The sequence below is a fragment of the Dryobates pubescens genome, chromosome 28 (assembly GCF_014839835.1).
Source record: "Dryobates pubescens isolate bDryPub1 chromosome 28, bDryPub1.pri, whole genome shotgun sequence".
In the NCBI taxonomy this organism is placed as follows: Eukaryota; Metazoa; Chordata; class Aves; order Piciformes; family Picidae; genus Dryobates; species Dryobates pubescens.
The window spans coordinates 5,010,758-5,029,511 of NC_071639.1; the positions used below are offsets into that span (position 1 = coordinate 5,010,758).

Here is an 18,754-nt window from a genome sequence, read left to right on the forward strand (position 1 = left end):
GAATGTCCTCACAAGCAATTCTCTCATTATTTTCTCCATAACTCATCCTTGATCTCTTGGCAAGAATTAGGTTGCCAATGTCCTTACAGTCTTTTCTACCACGGTGAGTAATGCTTGCTCATAGCTTCTGTATGTGTGTGCACAGGGATGCTTCTTGGACATCCAGGTAATGCCTAAACATCTGTGCAACCAGCACCAGAACAAGAGGACACAGTCTCAAGCTGCACCAGGGGAAGTTTAGGCTGGAGGTGAGGAGAAAGTTCTTCACTGAGAGAGTCATTAGCCATTGGAATGTGCTGCCCAGGGAGGTGGTGGAGTCCCCATCCCTGGAAGTGTTCAAGAGGGGATTGGATGTGGCACTTGGTGCCATGTTTTAGTCATGAGGTCTGTGGTGACAGGTTGGACTCGATGATCTTTGAGATCTTTTCCAGCCTTGGTGATTCTGTGATCTTAAATTTGTATACACTGGGTCCAAAAGGCAAAGACTTGACCCCCCCTGGACTCAGGCCTTGGAAATGCCATGACTGGCCTTCAGCACCACCACAAGGCACTCCACTGCACACACAAAGATGGCAAACCAACCACAGCTAACACCACCAGTGGAGGCACTGCTGCTGCAGCAGTGTGAAATAAAAGAGAGCTGTGCACAAATGCTGGTAGCTAAAAACTGGCCAAGAAGGGGAAAAAAATGATTAAAAAATGGAGTGGAGTAAAATTAGGCTTGTTTTAAATAACATTTGTTTTCCCATATGTCATTTCTAATCTAAAAGAACATATGGAGACACCCTTGCTCCTGTGGTTTTGCCAGTCTCCTGCTACCTGCCTCACTGTGTGGTGAAGGCACTTCCAAGCACTTTAGTGCTGTTGCTTTTCAATGCTGTGAGCATGTCCTGATGGCTGTTCCCCAGCAGATCACACAGGAGGAGGTTTGCTTGGATACAGCCTCCATAAAAGTTTGTTTACAAGGATAATCAAACCTTAGTGGTCTTTGTGCTGACTGCACAGTGATTTAGACTTGCAAGCCAGGGTAGAGCCAAGCACTGGGAAAGCAGAGGGAAGGAGGCCATATGCCAACTCGTGAGGCTGTGCCCTGCCTGCCACCACAGGGAGGTTCAGAAACATCATAAGGACTTGGACACTCAGTCTGGTTCATGCAGTGCAGTGAACTGTATGGCTGCCAAACAGCCAGTGGTGGCCTGTCAGTACCCTTCACTCACCCCTCCAAGGTGACACTAAAACCTCACCCTTTCAAACCATAACCTCATGACACTTCTGACCCCTAGGATGGCCACAGGAGAAGCAAAGAAAAGCCCCTACACAAATGGTGCTGGCTTCTCCCTCAGCTTATGCCTCACTGCCACTGTTTCCATGTTGTTTACTTCTACAACAATCACAATTATTTTGTAATTTTTTTTTTGCCTCACAGGGGTTTTCCCTCCAGCTTTGTCTCCTCTTACACTTCTTGTTGGGTAAGGGCCTGCAGCATCTTTTTCTGTCTCTGTTGCTGCTGATCTTCTTTGTTCAGCCTTTCTGAACTGGGGCGGTAAGCAGGTTCTGTGAAACCTGTGAAGCACCATCTGGTGTCATTACCCTTACAGAGGTACTGACAGGGATCTCAGCCTTCTACTCCCTGTAACTAGGACCAAGCAGGGATGCAGATATTGCAGTCAAGGTGAGCCCAGCTTAGGTTGTACTCAGCAGAAAATACTAAGATGAACAGTGCTGAAAGGTCAGAAATTGCAGAATAGAATAGAATAGGATAGAATAGAATAGAATAGAATAGAATAGAATAGAATAGAATAGAATAGAATAGAATAGAATAGAATAGAATAGACCAGGTTGGAAGAGATCTTCGAGATCATTGTGTCCAACCTATCATCCAACACCACCTAATCAACTAAACCATGCAACCAAGCACCCTATCAAGTCTCCTCCTGAACACCTCCAATGATGGTGACTCCAACACCTCCCTGGGCAGCCCATTCCAATGGGCAATCACTCTCTCTGTGAAGAATTTATTCCTAACCTCCAGCCTAAACCTCCCTTGGCACAGCTTGAGACTGTGTCCTCTTGTTCCGGTGCTGGTTGCCTGGGAGAAGAGACCAACCTCCGCCTGTACAACCTCCCTTCAGGGAGTTGTAGAGAGCAATGAGGTCTCCCCTGAGCCTCCTTTTCTCCAGGCTAAGCAACCCCAGCTCCCTCTGTCTCTCCTCATAGGGCTTGTGTCAAATTTTGTCTCAGACTCCCAGGTAGAACAGAGGTCTGCTCTGTGGCAGAGCCTCAGTGCAGGACATGAGGCTGGAGCAATGCATCAAAGCAGGGCTCACCACCAGCAGGACCACACTGAAGAGGTGGGAACCAAGGTCATGGCTGAGCAGAACAGAGCCAGGATGAAAGCAGCCAGGAGTAAGGGCTGAAAGGCATGAGTGAGACTTCAGCAGCTGAAAGAGGGACCAGGGATAAGGCAGGCAAGACCAAGAGCTAGAGGCCAGGAGAAGATGGCTGGAGCACAGCTACAGTGAGAATTACTGGACTGAACTGGTCAGCACTGCCTTTTACATCTGATAAATGCAGCAAGCCACCTGTCAAGCTTATAGACCTGGAAATAGAGTTTCAGGCAGCAGGCTGCCACTTGACCCCTGCAAGGCTTTGCAGGGCTTGTTCAACCTTGCAGCAGAACCTGCCCAATGCTCAGTACAGAGTCTGTAAAAGACTTCCACTCAGCTATGAGAACATGAATAGTTGGAACAATATATTAGTTTGCTAAACTGGACAGGCCAGGACCCTGCTGGATAATAGCCATTTGCTTTCAGATGTTCATGCTTGAGTACTGAACAAAAACCACCATCTAGCCCTGCAAGAGGGTTTGACTAACAAATCACTCTAAGAATAAAAGAAAACGTGGGGTAGACTGAATGATCATAGAAGTTATCAAATGAATCATTAGGAAAAAAAATTGTTCTTAGCCAGAGCATTGCTAGGGGCAAGCAATAAAGAGAGGGAAAAAAAGGAGGAAAAAGAAAATGCCTGGGGCAGTAGCCTCCAAGGGTGACCACCACACTAATAAATTAGAATAAGAGTCATTAGTAGGTGCAACAAAGTGGAGAATTAAGGCTCAGATCTATGAAAGTTAACAGCTCAGTGCTAATGAAGACCTATGTAGATATTTAAAAGGAAAAGTAACAAGGAAAACTTGAACAGAAGGCATGCTGATAAAAATAATGTAATAGAAAGCAGCGGCTCAGGAATGTAGGAAACTGTGAGGAGCTGACGCTGACTGCCTCAGCAGGGAAGACACTCAGGTTGTGGACAGCTGTCTTTTCCAGGGCCAACAGAAAGGGTTAAGGAGTCCAGTCCACCCACTGCAACTTATTACCACTCCTCTCCTAGAAGTTTCTGTCCTTCAGTTCTGGCTGAGCCTGGCTGGCCAGGATGTGTGGTACACTTGGTCATTTTGACTGCGCTCCTAAGGAGGCAGCCACCCACCCAACAAGGCTGGGAGCCCTGGGGTAGGAAAGGGGCTCATAGCCCCACACAGCTGGCTGGAGGCTGCTCCTTTGCCTGTGCTCAGTGGGGCCTGAGCTTCTCTCGTTCTGTTGGGGTGAAAGAGGAGAGGTTCTCCCTGGCACAGCAGAGGAGGACCTGCCTCCAAAGCCTGCCCTCCACATTCAGCACCAAGTAGCAACAGATGACTAACATCAAAACAAAGTCTTTCTCCAGTATCAAAACAAAACACAACTGTCTGCCTGAAATTGTTCTCCATGCACTCAATTCTCAGCTGGTAGGGAGCCTTGGATTTTGCTAATTTTCCCTGCCTTAGAATAAGAGTTTTGTTTATTTTTAAATGTCAAAACATTTCCATGGCAAGAAGACCACATCCTATTCAGCTGTGGCAACAACTTGAGTGTCTCTTCGAATCAGCTGTGGCTTTTGTTGTCAAAACTGTCACTATTTACTACCTCATTTCTGACACTGCTTGGATGCAGCCGTGTGGGGTATTGTTTCGTGATCTGGACTTCTTTGTGTTCCCTTCCTGAAACAATTAATTCATGACAAGACAAGTAATATTTCTCAAAATGGTTTTGTGTGCAACATATCTCTCCTCATAAAAGCTGTTAGCTGCTCATTCCCTTCTCACATGTGCAGATCTTTCCCAACACTTCTGCAAAATGTCTGTTTTGAAAAGATAAAAGAGATGAGTAGTGAGCAGTTAAAAACAAACCCGTGCAAGGTAGGTGCATCTCCCTGGCTGTTACAGTGCATTGATTTTATCAAGCAGCATCCCATTGTGATGAGCTGCTGGAATGGAAATGTTGCTTCCTCCAAGCTTTACATTGTGTTATTTAGACATTTTTCAGGCTTGAGGTTGACAATCCCCTCAGGGGGCGGTGATGGATGCAAGGGGAGTGGCAGGCAAGACAGTGAGGGAGAGGAGAAATTATCCTAGATGGAGCCAGCAACACCACCATTTCCCCCTGTGTGATCTTCTTTATATATTTGCCTCATACCACAACCCTGTCTCCTAGGGATTCCTTGAACATCAACTTCATTAGTTACGAAGGCAGCAATCCATAACCAATTTTCTTTCCATGTCAAGCTTGTTCATGTATAAACCCATCCCTTTTGTTGGAAACATTTGCAATTAATCCCACAAACAAAGAAAATGCAAATGGTACAGTCTACCCTCAGCAACCCTCCTGACTCAAGGCCCTGACCACCATCTATTACACACTAAAATGAATTGAAATTCCCACTTTGAGCCTAACCTAATTTTCTAGTGATAATAGGCATGGATTCCCAGAAGCATTCTATGCATCTAGATAGTAACATCCTAATTTCCTTTCCTGGTAAATGTTTTAAATAAGATTTTAGCACCAAAGGAAATTAACCTTTAAATTAATTGTAATTATAAAATACCATCACTGATTTTGTCTTCAGACTAATTACTTGCTATTATTTAAACAAACTGCACCTCCTCTGAGCTTTAAGTTTGCTTCTGTCTCTGCAGCGCAGTGCCAAACGATCAGAGCAGGCTGTGCAATGTCTGCCAAGTCCTGTGATACCATGGAGGGCTCAGGTCCATCTGCATCTCACATGCAGCCACTTGCACGTGTCATATTTTCCCACCATAGGCTTCCTTCCCTGTGCTTCAGCCTCACACACTGCAGCTCAGACATCTCCAGCCTGTGCTTTCAAACCAACAAATATGTCTTGTGTGCCTGTGCTCTGTGGTGGTGAGACGGAGACACACACCACCAACCTTTAGCTCTGTGAAAGGTCCTCTCCAAAACAGGACATGACTGGAAATGATGACACAGGAACTAGATCTTGATATGTGCAAAGGCTGCTGCTGTGCAGCCACCTCAGGGAATCAGAGAACTGTTTTGGTTGGAAAAGACATCCAAGATCAAGTCCAACCCAACACCACCATGACCATTAAACCATGTCCCAAAGTGCCAAGCCTACACCTCCAGGGATGGTAACTCCACCACCTCCCTGGGCAGCCTACTATCCTACTATCCAATCTAACAGACACATGACCCAATCTGAGACCATTTCCTCTTGTTCTGTCACTTGATACTAGGGAGAAGAAATTCCTAAATGAATTTCTTAGATGTTCCTGGTGGCACTGCTGCTCTCCAAGGCAGCTCCATTTGTGATGACTCAGTACCATGAAATATCAAAAGCTTCTGTCCCTCCACTCTTCCATCAGCATTTCAAGAGCCTAAAGCATCCCATCTCCCTCCCTTTGGTTTGCTTAGTTCACACAGCAACAAGTAAACAGGAAAAGCTTCCAATTCAGCCACAGGCTGTAAATCAGATGTTCTTCATTAGTGGATATTAGATATGGGGCTTGACAGACCTGGTACCTCCTATCCTGTTTTGTATTCCACAAGTAAGAGCTAATGCTGCACTGCTAGGGCTGCAGGTTACACCGTTGCTGTGGTGTCACCTTTCAGCTGGGATGAAAAAGATCTGATCAGGAAAATGATCTGGATGAGGAGATAGAGTCCACCATTAGTAAGTTTGCAGATTAGGCCACACCTTGAGTACTGTGCCCAGTTCTGGGCCCCCCAATTTAAGAAGGACATTGAGACTCTTGAACCTGGCCAGAGAAGGGCAACGAGGCTGGGGAGAGCCCTCAAGCACAGCCCTGTGAGGAGAGGCTGAGGGAGCTGGGGTTGTTGAGCCTGGAGAAGAGGAGGCTCAGGGGAGACCTTATTGCTCTCTATGACCACCTGAAAGGAGGTTGTAGACAGGTGGGGATTGGTCTCTTCTCCCAGACAACCAGCACCAGAACAAGAGGACACAGTCTCAAGTTGCACCAGAGAAGGTTTTAAGCTCAAGGTGAGGAGAAAGTTCTTTACAGAAAGAGTAATTTGCCACTGGAATGTGCTGCCCAGGGAGGTGGTGGAGTCACCATGCCTGAAGATGTTCAAAAAAGGATTGGATGTGGCACTTGATGCCATGGTTTAGTTGTCAGGAGGTGTCAGGTATTAGGTAACAGGTTGGACTTGATGATCTCTGAGGTCTTTTCCAAACTGGTTGATTCTATGATTCTGTGGCCTGACAAGCTGCCCAGGACAACACAGAATCATAGAATCAACCAGGTTGGAAAAGACCTCAAAGATCATCAAGTCCAACCTGTCACCACAGACCTCATGACTAAACCACGGCACCAAGTGTCATGTCCAGTCCCTTCCTGAACACCTCCAGGGATGGGGACTCCACCACCTCCCTGGGCAGCACATTCCAATGGCTAGCAGCTCTCTCTGGGAAGAACTTTCTCCTCACTTTGAGATGCATTCAGGTCCAGCCTTGAGAACAGAAGGACAGTTGCAGTTATCTTCAGTGATCTCCATCAGCATTAGGCTCTGCATCCTTCCCAGCTTTCTCCTGTCCTAGCAGTCTTAAAGCTTACAGCCACCTCCCCCAGAAAATGGGAAGGGACACAAAGGAGCAGAGTTCACAGCTGAATGTTTGCTGCTGGATTCTCTTTGTCTTTGTTTTTCAAGACCTTATCAGGGACGGAAGCTGAGGTGTTATTTTTCTGCAACCTCTCACTAAGCAGATTGTGAAGAGCATTTGGCACAGAAATAAAAGTGAACACCTGAGCATATTCTGCATTTCAATAGTGCCTTTCATCCCAGGAGCTCACAGTTCTAAAGCAACACGCCTGTGAGTTTGTCCCTGTCATTATTTCCCATTTTAAATATGGGAAACAGCAGTACAGAGAGGTTAAATAACCTGCCCAAAGGTGGAAGGCAGCCTGCAACAGAGCTAGAAATAAAAGGCTACTTTTACCTATCCCATATGTGAGAGAGATGACATTCTGACAAACATCTAATGAATTCAATATTGTCATTTACAAGAAAGCCTTTAGCCATCTTCATACTTTCCAGGCCAAGTCTAGGATCACAGAGTGGATTGCTGGCTTCATTGCTCCCCAGTAGATCATCCCTACCCTGGGATAGTCTTCTGGAGTGTTTTCAATATTCAAATAGGATTCTGATTTCAAGGTTTTTTTTTTTTATGGGAAGAAGTGAAATAACTTTAAAGGATCACCAGAGCCTTACTTCCATGGCAGACATCCCCAAAAGAAGGGCTTTGCAAGAAAAATGTACTCAAATGTTACTAGAGCTTTACTTGCATGGCAGACATCCTCAAAACCTGTGTTTGTAAGGAAAAGAAAAATCTACTAAAAGATTACTAGAGCTCTGCTTCTTGTGCCAGAGATGCCCAAAAGCTGGGCTTTGCAAACAAAACCTACTTAACCCAGTCACAATTTTTTTTTGCTTCACAGTTTAGCTGGAAACAAAGCCAAGAGAAAAGAAGACAAGCCATGAATCCCTGCTGGCAAGAGACAGTGGAGGCCTCATAATACTCAGGTAACAGACAGCTCATAACTGTTCCCTGACTGCCTTGCCATTGTGCTATGGAAGGCGAATCACAGAATTGTTAGGGTTGGAAGGGACTTCAAGGCTTGAAGTTTCCCCCCAGCATTAACTTTCAGCCAGACCAACTCAGTTATAGCTGTATAGCTGTAACTCCTTATTATGTACAACTTACATCATAGAATAGTCATGGTTGGAAGGCACCTCAAGGATCAGCCAGTTCCAACCCCCCTGCCATGGGCAGGGGCACCTCACACTGCAGCAGGTTGCTCACAGCCACATCCAGCCTGGCTGCAAACACCTCCAGACAGGAGGCTTCCACCACTGTGCCAGTCTCTCACCACCCTCATGGGGAACAACTTCTTCCTAACATCCAATCTGAATCTACCCATTTCTAGTTTTGCACTGTTTTCTCTAGTCCTATCATTACCTGTTTCTTCTCCCTGTCTGGGTCAGCAAGGCAGCCTTCTGGACTGGAATTTCACTGTGGGGAACAGACTGGTGGTTTTCTTTAGTCTGAGGTTCCTCCCCAGCCAAAGCTGTCCCTCTAATAACAAGCCCATCCCCTTTCCCTCAACAGGGCTTGCAAGGAGAGTGCAAAATTCCCATTTCAGGAACCCAGCTTTCTTTTTTTTCCCCCCTTTTTTAATTGCTTACAGACAAAAGGCCCCAGGGGGATGTTGCTTTACTGCTTACATTCCAGGCTTTCCCCACAAAATATCTATATATTTAATAACAGTTTCAGAACTACACTGCATTTTCTTTTAGTGAGGCAGCAACAGCTTATAGCAGGGAGCCAAACTGCTACTGAGGAAATGCACATTGAAGGAACATTTCAGTGTTATTAGAAATAATGTGCAGCCTCTGAAAACAAAACAAAACACACCAAAAATGGCAGGCCTGGTACCACTTTGGAAAACAAATGCAGAGCTCAAACAAGTTTACAGCCCTTGAGTGCCTCCAAGTAATGACATTGCTGTTGCAGGCATTTTTATGCTTTACTTTTAATTGCTGCAGCTAATAATGCTAATGAGGTAAGAATGACAATGGTTTAGGAGCACCGGTGGCAAGAGGGAAGAGGAGAGCCTTTTGTTGGCAGCAGCCCTGCTGGGCACCCATCACAGAATCATTGAGGTTGGAAAAGATCATCGAATTCAACAATTAATGATACTCTACCAAATCTACCACTTAGCCAAACCCGTAAGCAACACATCTACAGAGCTTTTAAAGACATCCAGGAATGGTGACCTCCCTGGGCAGCCTGTTCCAACACCTGACAACCCTTACAGTGAATATTTTTTCCCTAATGTCCAGCCTAAACCTCTCCTGGTGCAGCTTGAGGCTGTTCCCTGTTGTTCTATCAGTAGAACTCATCTTTCCCAAATGGAGATGCAAGGCACTCCCAAGCCTCAGAGCTCCTCCTCCCTAGGCAGCCACAGGGAATACAATGCAGGATGCAGAAGGGACCTTTGGGAGGGTCAAACCACCACCAAGGGAAGTAACCAGGGAAAGCCACTCTTGTCTAACCCCTAGAGATGGGTGCTGCAGGTCAGCTTCAGTACACTCAGTGCCAGAACACTGCTTGGGGCTGTGCCAGGAAGGAAAGCAGCTTTCTCTTTAATTCTTGATGCAGAATTAACCCCAGACAGATTGTTCTCAGGAAAGGTAGTGTGGACTTGTGCTTTGATTTAAGGGGCCTGCTGCTGGAGTTATTTGGTGGGTGAGTAATTAAAACCTCTAGACTTGCTGACTCAGCCCTAGTTATGGCCCTGATTTGATCACTGTATTGTTCCATTCCTAATCCTTTAGTGAAGTTGGAGCAGGTTAATCTTGGTGAAATGCTTGCTTAATTCTGCCCTCCCTCATTTATTCTCTTAATAAAATCTGCATAAAGAATGGAGAAATAGTAATTCTTCCAGCTTGCTCCAATTACTCTGAGAGCAAAGCTAATTCAGCTGAAGCAGCTTAAGAGCAACTTGATTGTATTTCTACAGTTGAGGCTCTGTGCCAAAAGAAGATGAGGCACCTTCTCTGCTTTGAAGCAGTGTCCCTGTGTTAATCAGGTTAAAATCTGGGACATGCCCACATCTGGCTCTTGAATGTTGCATGATTTTTCTCTCTAGACTCTACCCTTGCTGCCCATTCCTGCCAGGCTGTGTTTCTGCCTCTTTTTTCTCCTGTCCTGGACTGATGTTGCTCTCAGTCAATCAAGTCTAAAGGAAGCAGTGGGCAGGAGAAGTGTCTTCATTGTTCTGTGCCACAGAGCTTGCTCCATAGCAGCATGCAGGAGTGAGGAACTGGAAAAGTGGGAAGAGAAACACAGCTAAAGGTTTGAACTAATCTCAGACCCCAGACTTGCATGGGCAGGACAGCGTAGCAATGACTCTGGAACACATTCCACTCTTTGCTGAAAGCTTTTCTCCTTTGCAGTCAGTCAGTCTGCAAGAGACAACCCCATCTGTGAGCATTCTGAGGAAGTTAAGGCTTGGGCATCTTCCCCTGGAGCATAAATACCAACTAACATGGCATCCACAAGGGATATGTTACTTCCTGGGGGAGCACAACAGATGGATGTCTTGCCAAAAGGGAGGGAAAAGGCAAGAAAATGTAACTAATGTAAGTGAAAACTCTAAAATCAGACCTGAACAGGAGGTATCTGTATGGAGTGCAACCTCTGGCTGTCACAGTGAGCACTCAGCACGTGTCACAGGGGATGTCTGAGTCGAGAGGGAACTGCAATCATTCTTGCTTTTTATTACATGCAGCCTCTCAGCAGAAATTAAAGCTGGTTTAATTTTATGATACCTTGAAGAGCCAAATCTGAGCTGAATATTATTACTGTGTGAGGACAACACAGACATAGAAGTTCTCTTTTACTCTACAACACATCCCCCCCACCAGTCATGCTTCCAAACCCCAGCAAAAATGAAGCTGCAGCACCTGAGCTGGTGCCGGCTAAAGATTTGCTACAGAACCTGAAGGAGATGCTCAGAGATGAGGAATGGAATGGAATGGAATGGAATGGAATGGAATGGAATGGAATAGAATAGACCAGACCAGACCAGGATGGAAGAGACCTTCAAGATCATCGTGTCCAGCCCATCATCCAACACCACCTAATCAACTAAACCATGCAACCAAGCACCCTATCAAGTCTCCTCCTGAACACCTCCAATGATGGTGACTCCAACGCCTTCCCGGGCAGCCCATTCCAATGGGCAATCACTCTCTCTGCGAAGAATTTATTCCTAACCTCTAGCCTAAACCTCCCCTGGTGCAGTTTGAGACTGTGTCCTCTTGTTCTGGTGCTGGTTGCCTGGGAGAAGAGACCAACCTCCCCCTGTCTACAACCTCCCTTCAGGTAGCTGTAGAGAGCAATGAGTTCTCCCCTGAGCCTCCTTTTCTCCAGGCTAAGCAACCCCAGCTCCCTCTGTCTCTCCTCATAGGGCTTGTGTCAAATTTTGTCTCAGACTCCTAGGTAGAACAGAGGTCTGCTCTGTGGCAGAGCCTCAGTGCAGGACATGAGGCTGGAGCAATGCATGGTAACAAAGCAATAACAGCCTTAAAACAGGCAAGATGATAGCAAACAAGGGTTCAAAGAAGCAGGATGATCTGTGGCTTCTGCACAGCAGGCAGCTCCCATCACAGTGAGGACAAAGCAAAAGCATCCTGGCTGTGGTGATTTGCTGTCAGGAATGGCATGTACAGACTGGGGGAAGAAATCTCTCAAACATGCTCTGACTTCAGTGCTTGTTTGGTGAGCCAAGTCATAGAATCAATAACCTTGGAAAAGACCTCAAAGATCACCAAGTCCAACCTGCCACCCAAGACCTCATGACTACTAAACCCTGGCACCAAGCGCCACGTCCAGTCCCCTCTTGAATACCTCCAGGGACAGTGACTCCAACTCCTCTCTGGGCAGCACATTCCAACAGCTAAAAGTCACAAAATATCTTCTGTGTTTTTCACTTATTTCATGCCCTAAAGCACTACAGAAGACTAACAACAACAACAACAAAATAATCAAAAAATATTAAAGCCCTTCAAAGAGAGGACAGAACAGCATTAAAAGGGATTTTGTTTCTGAGGGCGAGAAATTGCTCTCCTCTGTCTCTGTAGATAGCAAATGCACTTTACAGGAGGGTAGGAGACGGTCCATAAGCCTGGGTCCTTCCCTAAAAAGATAGGACCTATTTGTGACACACCCCTGCTCCACATGCCTCTCCCAACCTTTTTGCTCTTATGCTTTCCTCACCTCCACAGAAACATAAAGACAACTGAAATGAGCATAGTCAGAGAGACCTCCAAAGCGTGATCTGATTTCAGCACTACATCTCCCCTTGACAGCTCGCGGTGGCACTCTCTTGCCCATAGATTATAGGTTTGCAGCTATTTTCTAAGCAGAGGATCCCCCACCAGCTTCAATAACCCTCTCAATCAAACCAACCCCCTTTAGCTTCCTGTGGCACAGCTCTCACCAGGATTCATGTATATTTTATCAAAGTTACATGCACTTCTGATACTGGTTTCTAAAGGGCTTTAGTATGAATCCCCAAGATGTACTCAAATGATGCAGTGGCCCTTCCCTTTAAAAAAAATAATAATGAATTAAAAGAAAATCAAGGTTAAAGTACAGTAAAAATGAAATGGCCTGCCTTCCTAGCATGTAATAAGAGCAAATTCTGCTCAGCAGGCTTCTATTGGTATAAATAAGCAGAAGAAACAGAAACATACATCTCTGTGAAATGATTTCGCTCCTTGTAATTGTACCCTGGGAGCAGCAAGAACAAAGAGGAGCTCCACAGTTTCACCTCTCATAAATGGAGGTCCTGCAATGATCTAAAGCTTTTTTTTTGTTGTTGTTGATGTTGCCAGAAATGCTTTTACAAGCCAACACAGAAGTCCACACAGAAGAGAGATACCCTTAGTGGGAACCAATTTCTATGAAGACAGTTAATAACAATCTGGAATAAGGAGGGGGGGTGGGAAAAGGCAGCTTTTATTTTGTCTTTACCAGCTGGGAGTTCTGTTTATTTTTTTCTGTCTTCAGCTAAGCTGAGAAGAAAAAAACCCCACCAAACCCAGTGATCATTTTCAGAAGCAAGCAGTGTGTATTTTTTCACAGCTACACTTCATGATCCCTTTGTCTTTCAGGCATTTGCAGATTTTAGATGCAGAGGGAGGGACAGAAGGAATGATCTGGCTTCAGTGTAAGAAAGGCATTTAGGTGGAAATCAGGAGGAGCCAGCAGAGTGAAGAGGTGATTTAAAACCCCCCAACAAATAAATTCATTTTCTATGCAATAAAGCTTTAGTACTTACAGCTGTCCTCTTCTTCAGTAATACATTTCACGACATAACAGGCGTAGATGAAGCCCGCCAGCTGAAATGGAATGCACTAGCGTTAGATGTAAAGCAAACACAACAGAGGTGGTTTCAAAGAAGCAACCACAGAACCAGAAACAACAACATTCATCAGACTTTCTCTGCTGAGGTAATGATAATTCTACAGAATCACAGAATGGTTGAGGCTGGAAAAGACCTCGGAGATCATCGAGTCCAGCCCATGACCTAACGCCACCACATCAGCTAAACCCTGCACCAAGTGCCGCATCCAAGCTTTTCTTAACTCCAGTGATGGTGACTCCAGCACCTTCCTGGGCAGTCCATCCCAGTGCCTAATCAGCCTTTCTGTGAGGAAGTGCTTCCTAATATCTGACCTAAACCTACCCTGGTGCAGCTTCATCCATGCCCTCTTGTCCTGTCACAAGTTGCCTGGGAGAAGAGCCTGACCCCCACCTCACTACAACTTCCTTTTAGGTTATTGTAGAGAGTGATAAGGTCCCCTCTAAGTGTCCTCTTCTCCAGACTGGACACCCCCAGCTTCCTCAGCCCTTCCTCATCAGTCTTTCCCTCCAGTCCCTTCCCCACTCTTGTTGCTCTCCTCTGGACCTGCTCCAGCACCTCAATATCCTTCCTGAAGTGTGAGGCACAGAACTGCAGACAGTCCTCAGCAATGCTGAGTACTACACAACAGTTTGGAATTTTAATTGGAAATGGTTAAGGGGAGTTTTTCCCTTTTCTTACAAACACACCCTTCAATAAAACTGCCACAAAATTGATCCAAATGTTTGTTACCTGGCTTGCTTTCTTTTAATTAATCCAAAGCAGAACAATCAAATGGGCAGCTAAATGGATGGACCTTTAGCCCCTCAAAATGGAAATGATTGTCAGAAGGAGATCTGTTACCCAACAAAACCTGACAGAACTCTGCTTTTTAGCAGCACCTTGTCAGCTTAACGGAGGCCAAATTCAGTGCACAGCTTCACAGTGATATTTTATCACTGGAAATTGGGGCTGTGGATTAGTGGGACTTGAACCCATAGCTCAAATAGCCCCCATGGCTCAAGACCTATCTAGCTCTAAGGGTAGGACTTAATGTGCTTATATCAGTGTCTCATGCTGCAGATGGAAAATTCCTGTCTTGTTCCCTACACTCTTATCCTCAGAGCATGTCCAGAAGTGAACTGTAAACAGAAGCAACAGGATTAAAAACAAAATGGCATTCAAGTTCAGACTTGGTGTGGCCCTGGGCAGCCTGATCTAGTTGGAAGTGTCCCTGCTGAGCGCAGGGAGGTTGGGCAAGATGACCTTTGAGGGTCCCTTCTAACCCAATGCAATCTGTGAATCTTATCTACCATGACAGACTACTTACGCTATCATCTGGAGAACTAAAAAGTGTATCAGTGGCCAATATCACCCACACCACAAGTCAAGTGTCATGCAAGTCCTCTGCTAGGCCCTCCCCCAAGTTCTTTCATCACTGACAAGTTCCACCAGCAGCAACAGAACAAATAATGGAGCACAAGAACATGAAACACGTTGCCTCCTTTACATGTAAGCCTGAAGAGCTTTCTCTACTGATGGCCAACAAACACTATTTCATCCTTTAGCTCATCACTGAACTTTCCCAGGTAGGATATCAAGCTGTTTGATCTCTTTGTAGTGAAAGAGTGAACTGTGCTGTCCAAATGCATTATTCTGTGCAGGTCACCTCACAGAGATCTTTTCATGAGCTGCAAATGCAACTGCAGACCTTGGGAATTAGCTCTTTATGTGGGTAATACAAATGCCTAAAGGCTCCAGCCAGGAATGAGCTCTGTGTGTGGTGAAAAATCTGAAGTCTTCATTTGATGGAAATGATCTTAACTTCAGACAAAGTAATCAATGGGTCAGGGAGTAAAAGAAAAAAAGGGTGAAAAGTGAGAGAAGATTGTGTATTGCTATCAATGCTGGTCAGTGCAGATGGCTGAGTTGTTTTCATTATTCCAGGGTGTGCCTACAGCCACATCACTGCCATATTGCTGCTTCTTTGAGCCTTTAATACTACCCAGATATATGAAATGCAAATAAATCCATGCCTTGTGCCTTCATTCCCAAGGCTGTGATCATGCCCCATTTACTCCAGCTCTTACCCAGATATCCCTGGTGTTTCTGTAAGTTTTCTATGTAGAAATCCCTCCATACCTACAAATGTTAGCTTCTGACATCTGTATGTGTAAGAGAGAGCTTGTCTACATTTAGCCCATACCTGGGGCTAAACTATATAGCAGTTTCTCTATCACCCAAGGACACCTTCCCAGTAGAGAAGGGAAACCAGGAGTAGGAAAGAAGACACATGGGTTGAAATGAAAATGGATTTAGTGAAATAACCAAAGTGATACCACTGTCAATACAAGATATATAAAATTATACTCAGCCCAGCAAAGGTACAACACTCACAATATGCAGGAAAACAGTCCTCAACCGCAGGAGGGGGAACATTAAAAGCCCAAACAGAAAGCTCTAGCAAGAAGCTCTCCTCCTCACCAAGCTTCCCCCTTGATATCGAGTGTGATGCTAATAGTCTGGGATACACCTGGAGCCAGTCAGCTGTCCTGGCTGACTCAGAGCTGCTGCTGACTTGCAGCCCATGGCTGGCCTGGGATCCTGGCCCAGGAAAACCACGACGCAGCTTAAAGGAGGAAAAAACCCCAAAGGCCAGTCCCAAGGCTTTTCTAAAGAGATCAAGACTTGATTTGGAAATCACACCGCAGCAACTCAGATGTTGCCTGCTAACTGTTTCAATTCCTGTTGGGAGCCCAGAAGCAGCTGCATTACAACAGAACTAAATCATTAATTTTGTCACTTATTATAAATCTGCTTTATAGTGCTGCTGGGAAGATTTTACACCTGGGAAGGATGAAATATTCACCGCTGGACACAAAGCGCACGCCGCACCAAGAGCAGTGGCATTCAGCTAATATCAGCATTTCATCTCTCTTTTATTGGATCACTCTTTCCTTTGGTTTCTTGGCTCCAAGACAGAGGGCTAATTTGCTTCACTGACTTATTGCCCTGCATAACCCCATTGACTCCAACGACATTACATGAGGTTTAATTCAGCAACGAATTAGGCTCAGAAAGGTTGTTCATAAATGATTCGATTGTTGGATGTGAACGCTGGCTTAATAGTTTCTCTGTTCTCCTTTTACAGACCATCAGATTCAAGATAGCTGAATTGCTGCATCTCTCCTAGGCTGCAGTGTTAAAACTTTTCTTGTCATGCAGTTGCATACTCCACTATCTGCTCAAACACAAGAAGTTCACATGTGATTAACTAAACTCTCACAAAGCACAGCAAACAAACGATCACAAACTGTGCTTACAGCTGATCTTTTAATTGTATTCAGTTGCATCCCTTAAATGTCTAGGGAACTCCTTTGATATATAAGCAAATCCTAGAGCATTTCATCAGATGAGCTTGCTGATTAAAAGAGTGCCTTAAAGCCAGATATTTTTCTGTTCCAAATACAACTGGAAGTTTGTTTCCCATGAGATAATCAGAGCTCATAAAAGAAACCTCTCCTCCTCCCATTTTAGCTTGGTACACACAGTATTTGCGTTTTAATTTGAACTTCACATTAGCTTTCTGGGGGTTTTGTTTCCCTTTTATAACTAAGCAATTTATCAGTTCTGATCCAGTGATGTCCATTCAGGGTTTATCTTCTAATTGCATCATCAGAGGAGAGCTCACACTTGAAGCCAAGGTTCAGATCCACAAGTAGCAGTTTTCACTTTGTGGATGCTCAGTGGTCTGAGCATGTGGTGACTACAGAGATCTCTGGGATGAAGACCAGGAACATGCCTCCTCCCCAGTGGACTAGGGCTTACCTCTGGGAAAGGTATAGCTCATGTAGGCATGCAGAGATTCCTTTGGGAACAGCCAACTGGAATGATTAATGAATTCCCACTCAGATGAGAAGCTCTCACAAAATTTACCACCTTTGTTATAGAGCAAGATGGATTTGTTTGACCTTTTTTTTTTCCTCTAAGAAAAAACCCCACACTGCAACATGGCTTTGTACAGCACAAAATTAATTAGCCTGCAGAAGAGGAGGCTCAGGGGAGACCTTATTGCCCTCTACAACTCCCTGAAGGGAGGTTGTAGTCAGGAGGGGGTTGGTCTCTTCTCCCAGGCAACCAGCACCAGAACTAGAGGACACAGTCTCAAGCTGTGCCAGGGATAGTTTAGGCTGGAGGTGAGGAGAAAGTTCTTCCCAGAGAGAGTTGTTAGCCATTGGAATGTGCTGCCCAGGGAGGTGGTGGAGTCCCCATCCCTGGAGGTGTTCAAGAGGGGATTGGATGTGGTCCTTGGTGCCATGGTTTAGTCATGAGGTCTGTGGTGACAGGTTGGACTTGATGATCCTTGAGGTCTCTTCCAACCTTGGTGATTCTGTGATTCTGTGAATGAACACTGCTCCTTCTAAAAGTGACACGTGCCCATCCCTGCACCAGCTCCCTGGATGGCACTTTGATGGCATCTGATGACCATTCTTTTGTGGAAAATCAGAAACATTGTACAAATGAAATCCAATATTGTAATTTCTGATTGTTCATCTGTAAACCCCTTGATAAAAGCATCAATACTTCTGCCAAGGAAAAAAAAAAAGAAGGCAAGCAAAAGCCTAAAATAAATCAGCCATCTAAGAGCACTAATGAAGGTTTGGCAATGAGACTAATCACAGGATTAAGTTAATGCATCTTGTTGCATTATTACAGCCATGCAAGGCAAACAAGAAAGTAGAGAGAATATTCCTTACCCAGGTTGCCATTGTTCTGCTACACCACTAGAGACTCTTAGCAGATCCGGAGTTTTCTGTGAGTGCACTTTCAGACTTGCTCAAAATGTCAAGTGCTGTGATCAAACTTAATCACAATTGCTATTGATCAAAATCCTGTCTTGCTATTTTATTTCCTCCCTTCTTTTAATGGAGATGAATGCTTTCATCCACTGAAAATAGCACCACGTTTGGGGAAAAGGCTATTACATGAAACCCCATCATTCCTGGTCAAAGCCCCCACTTTTCCCTCCTTTAAAGCAATCTCTATACAGATAATTAGTAGGAGTTATTTTTATTAAGCCAGACATCTGAAGCAAAAGAATGACAGCCAGGAAGAAACATAAACTAAAAGTGGGTAAGAGCTGAGTGGGAGAAGGTGATAAAGAGAAGGCTCAAGAGGAAGATGAATGAGTTAAGGGTTATGGAAATAGCAGATGGCCTTGGCTTCTCTGACTGAGCATGTTTTATTCTCTAAGTGGACTTTGCCAGAAGAAATGGACTTTAGACTTTGAAATGGATCCAAGCTAGAAGAGGGTAGATTTAGATAAGATGTCAGGAAGTAGTTCTTCACCAGGAGGGTGAGGAGAGACTGGCACAGGTTGCCCAGGGAGGTGGTGGAAGCCTCATGCCTGGAGGTTTTTACAGCCAGGCTGGATGTGGCTGTGAGCAACCTGATGTAGTGTGAGGTGTCTCTGCC

General features: G+C 45.1%; 1 protein-coding gene across 2 annotated transcripts in view; it reads right to left on the reverse strand.

Annotated features, from left to right (window-relative positions):
- The window catches only part of NKAIN2 (sodium/potassium transporting ATPase interacting 2), a 575,343-nt gene that overhangs the window by 14,809 nt on the left and 541,780 nt on the right, over positions 1-18,754 (reverse strand). For both annotated transcript variants that reach the window (XM_054173996.1, XM_054173995.1), the window contains exon 5: positions 13,217-13,277. In XM_054173996.1, the coding sequence (XP_054029971.1) occupies positions 13,217-13,277 (61 nt within the window). The remainder of the gene's footprint in view (positions 1-13,216; positions 13,278-18,754) is intronic.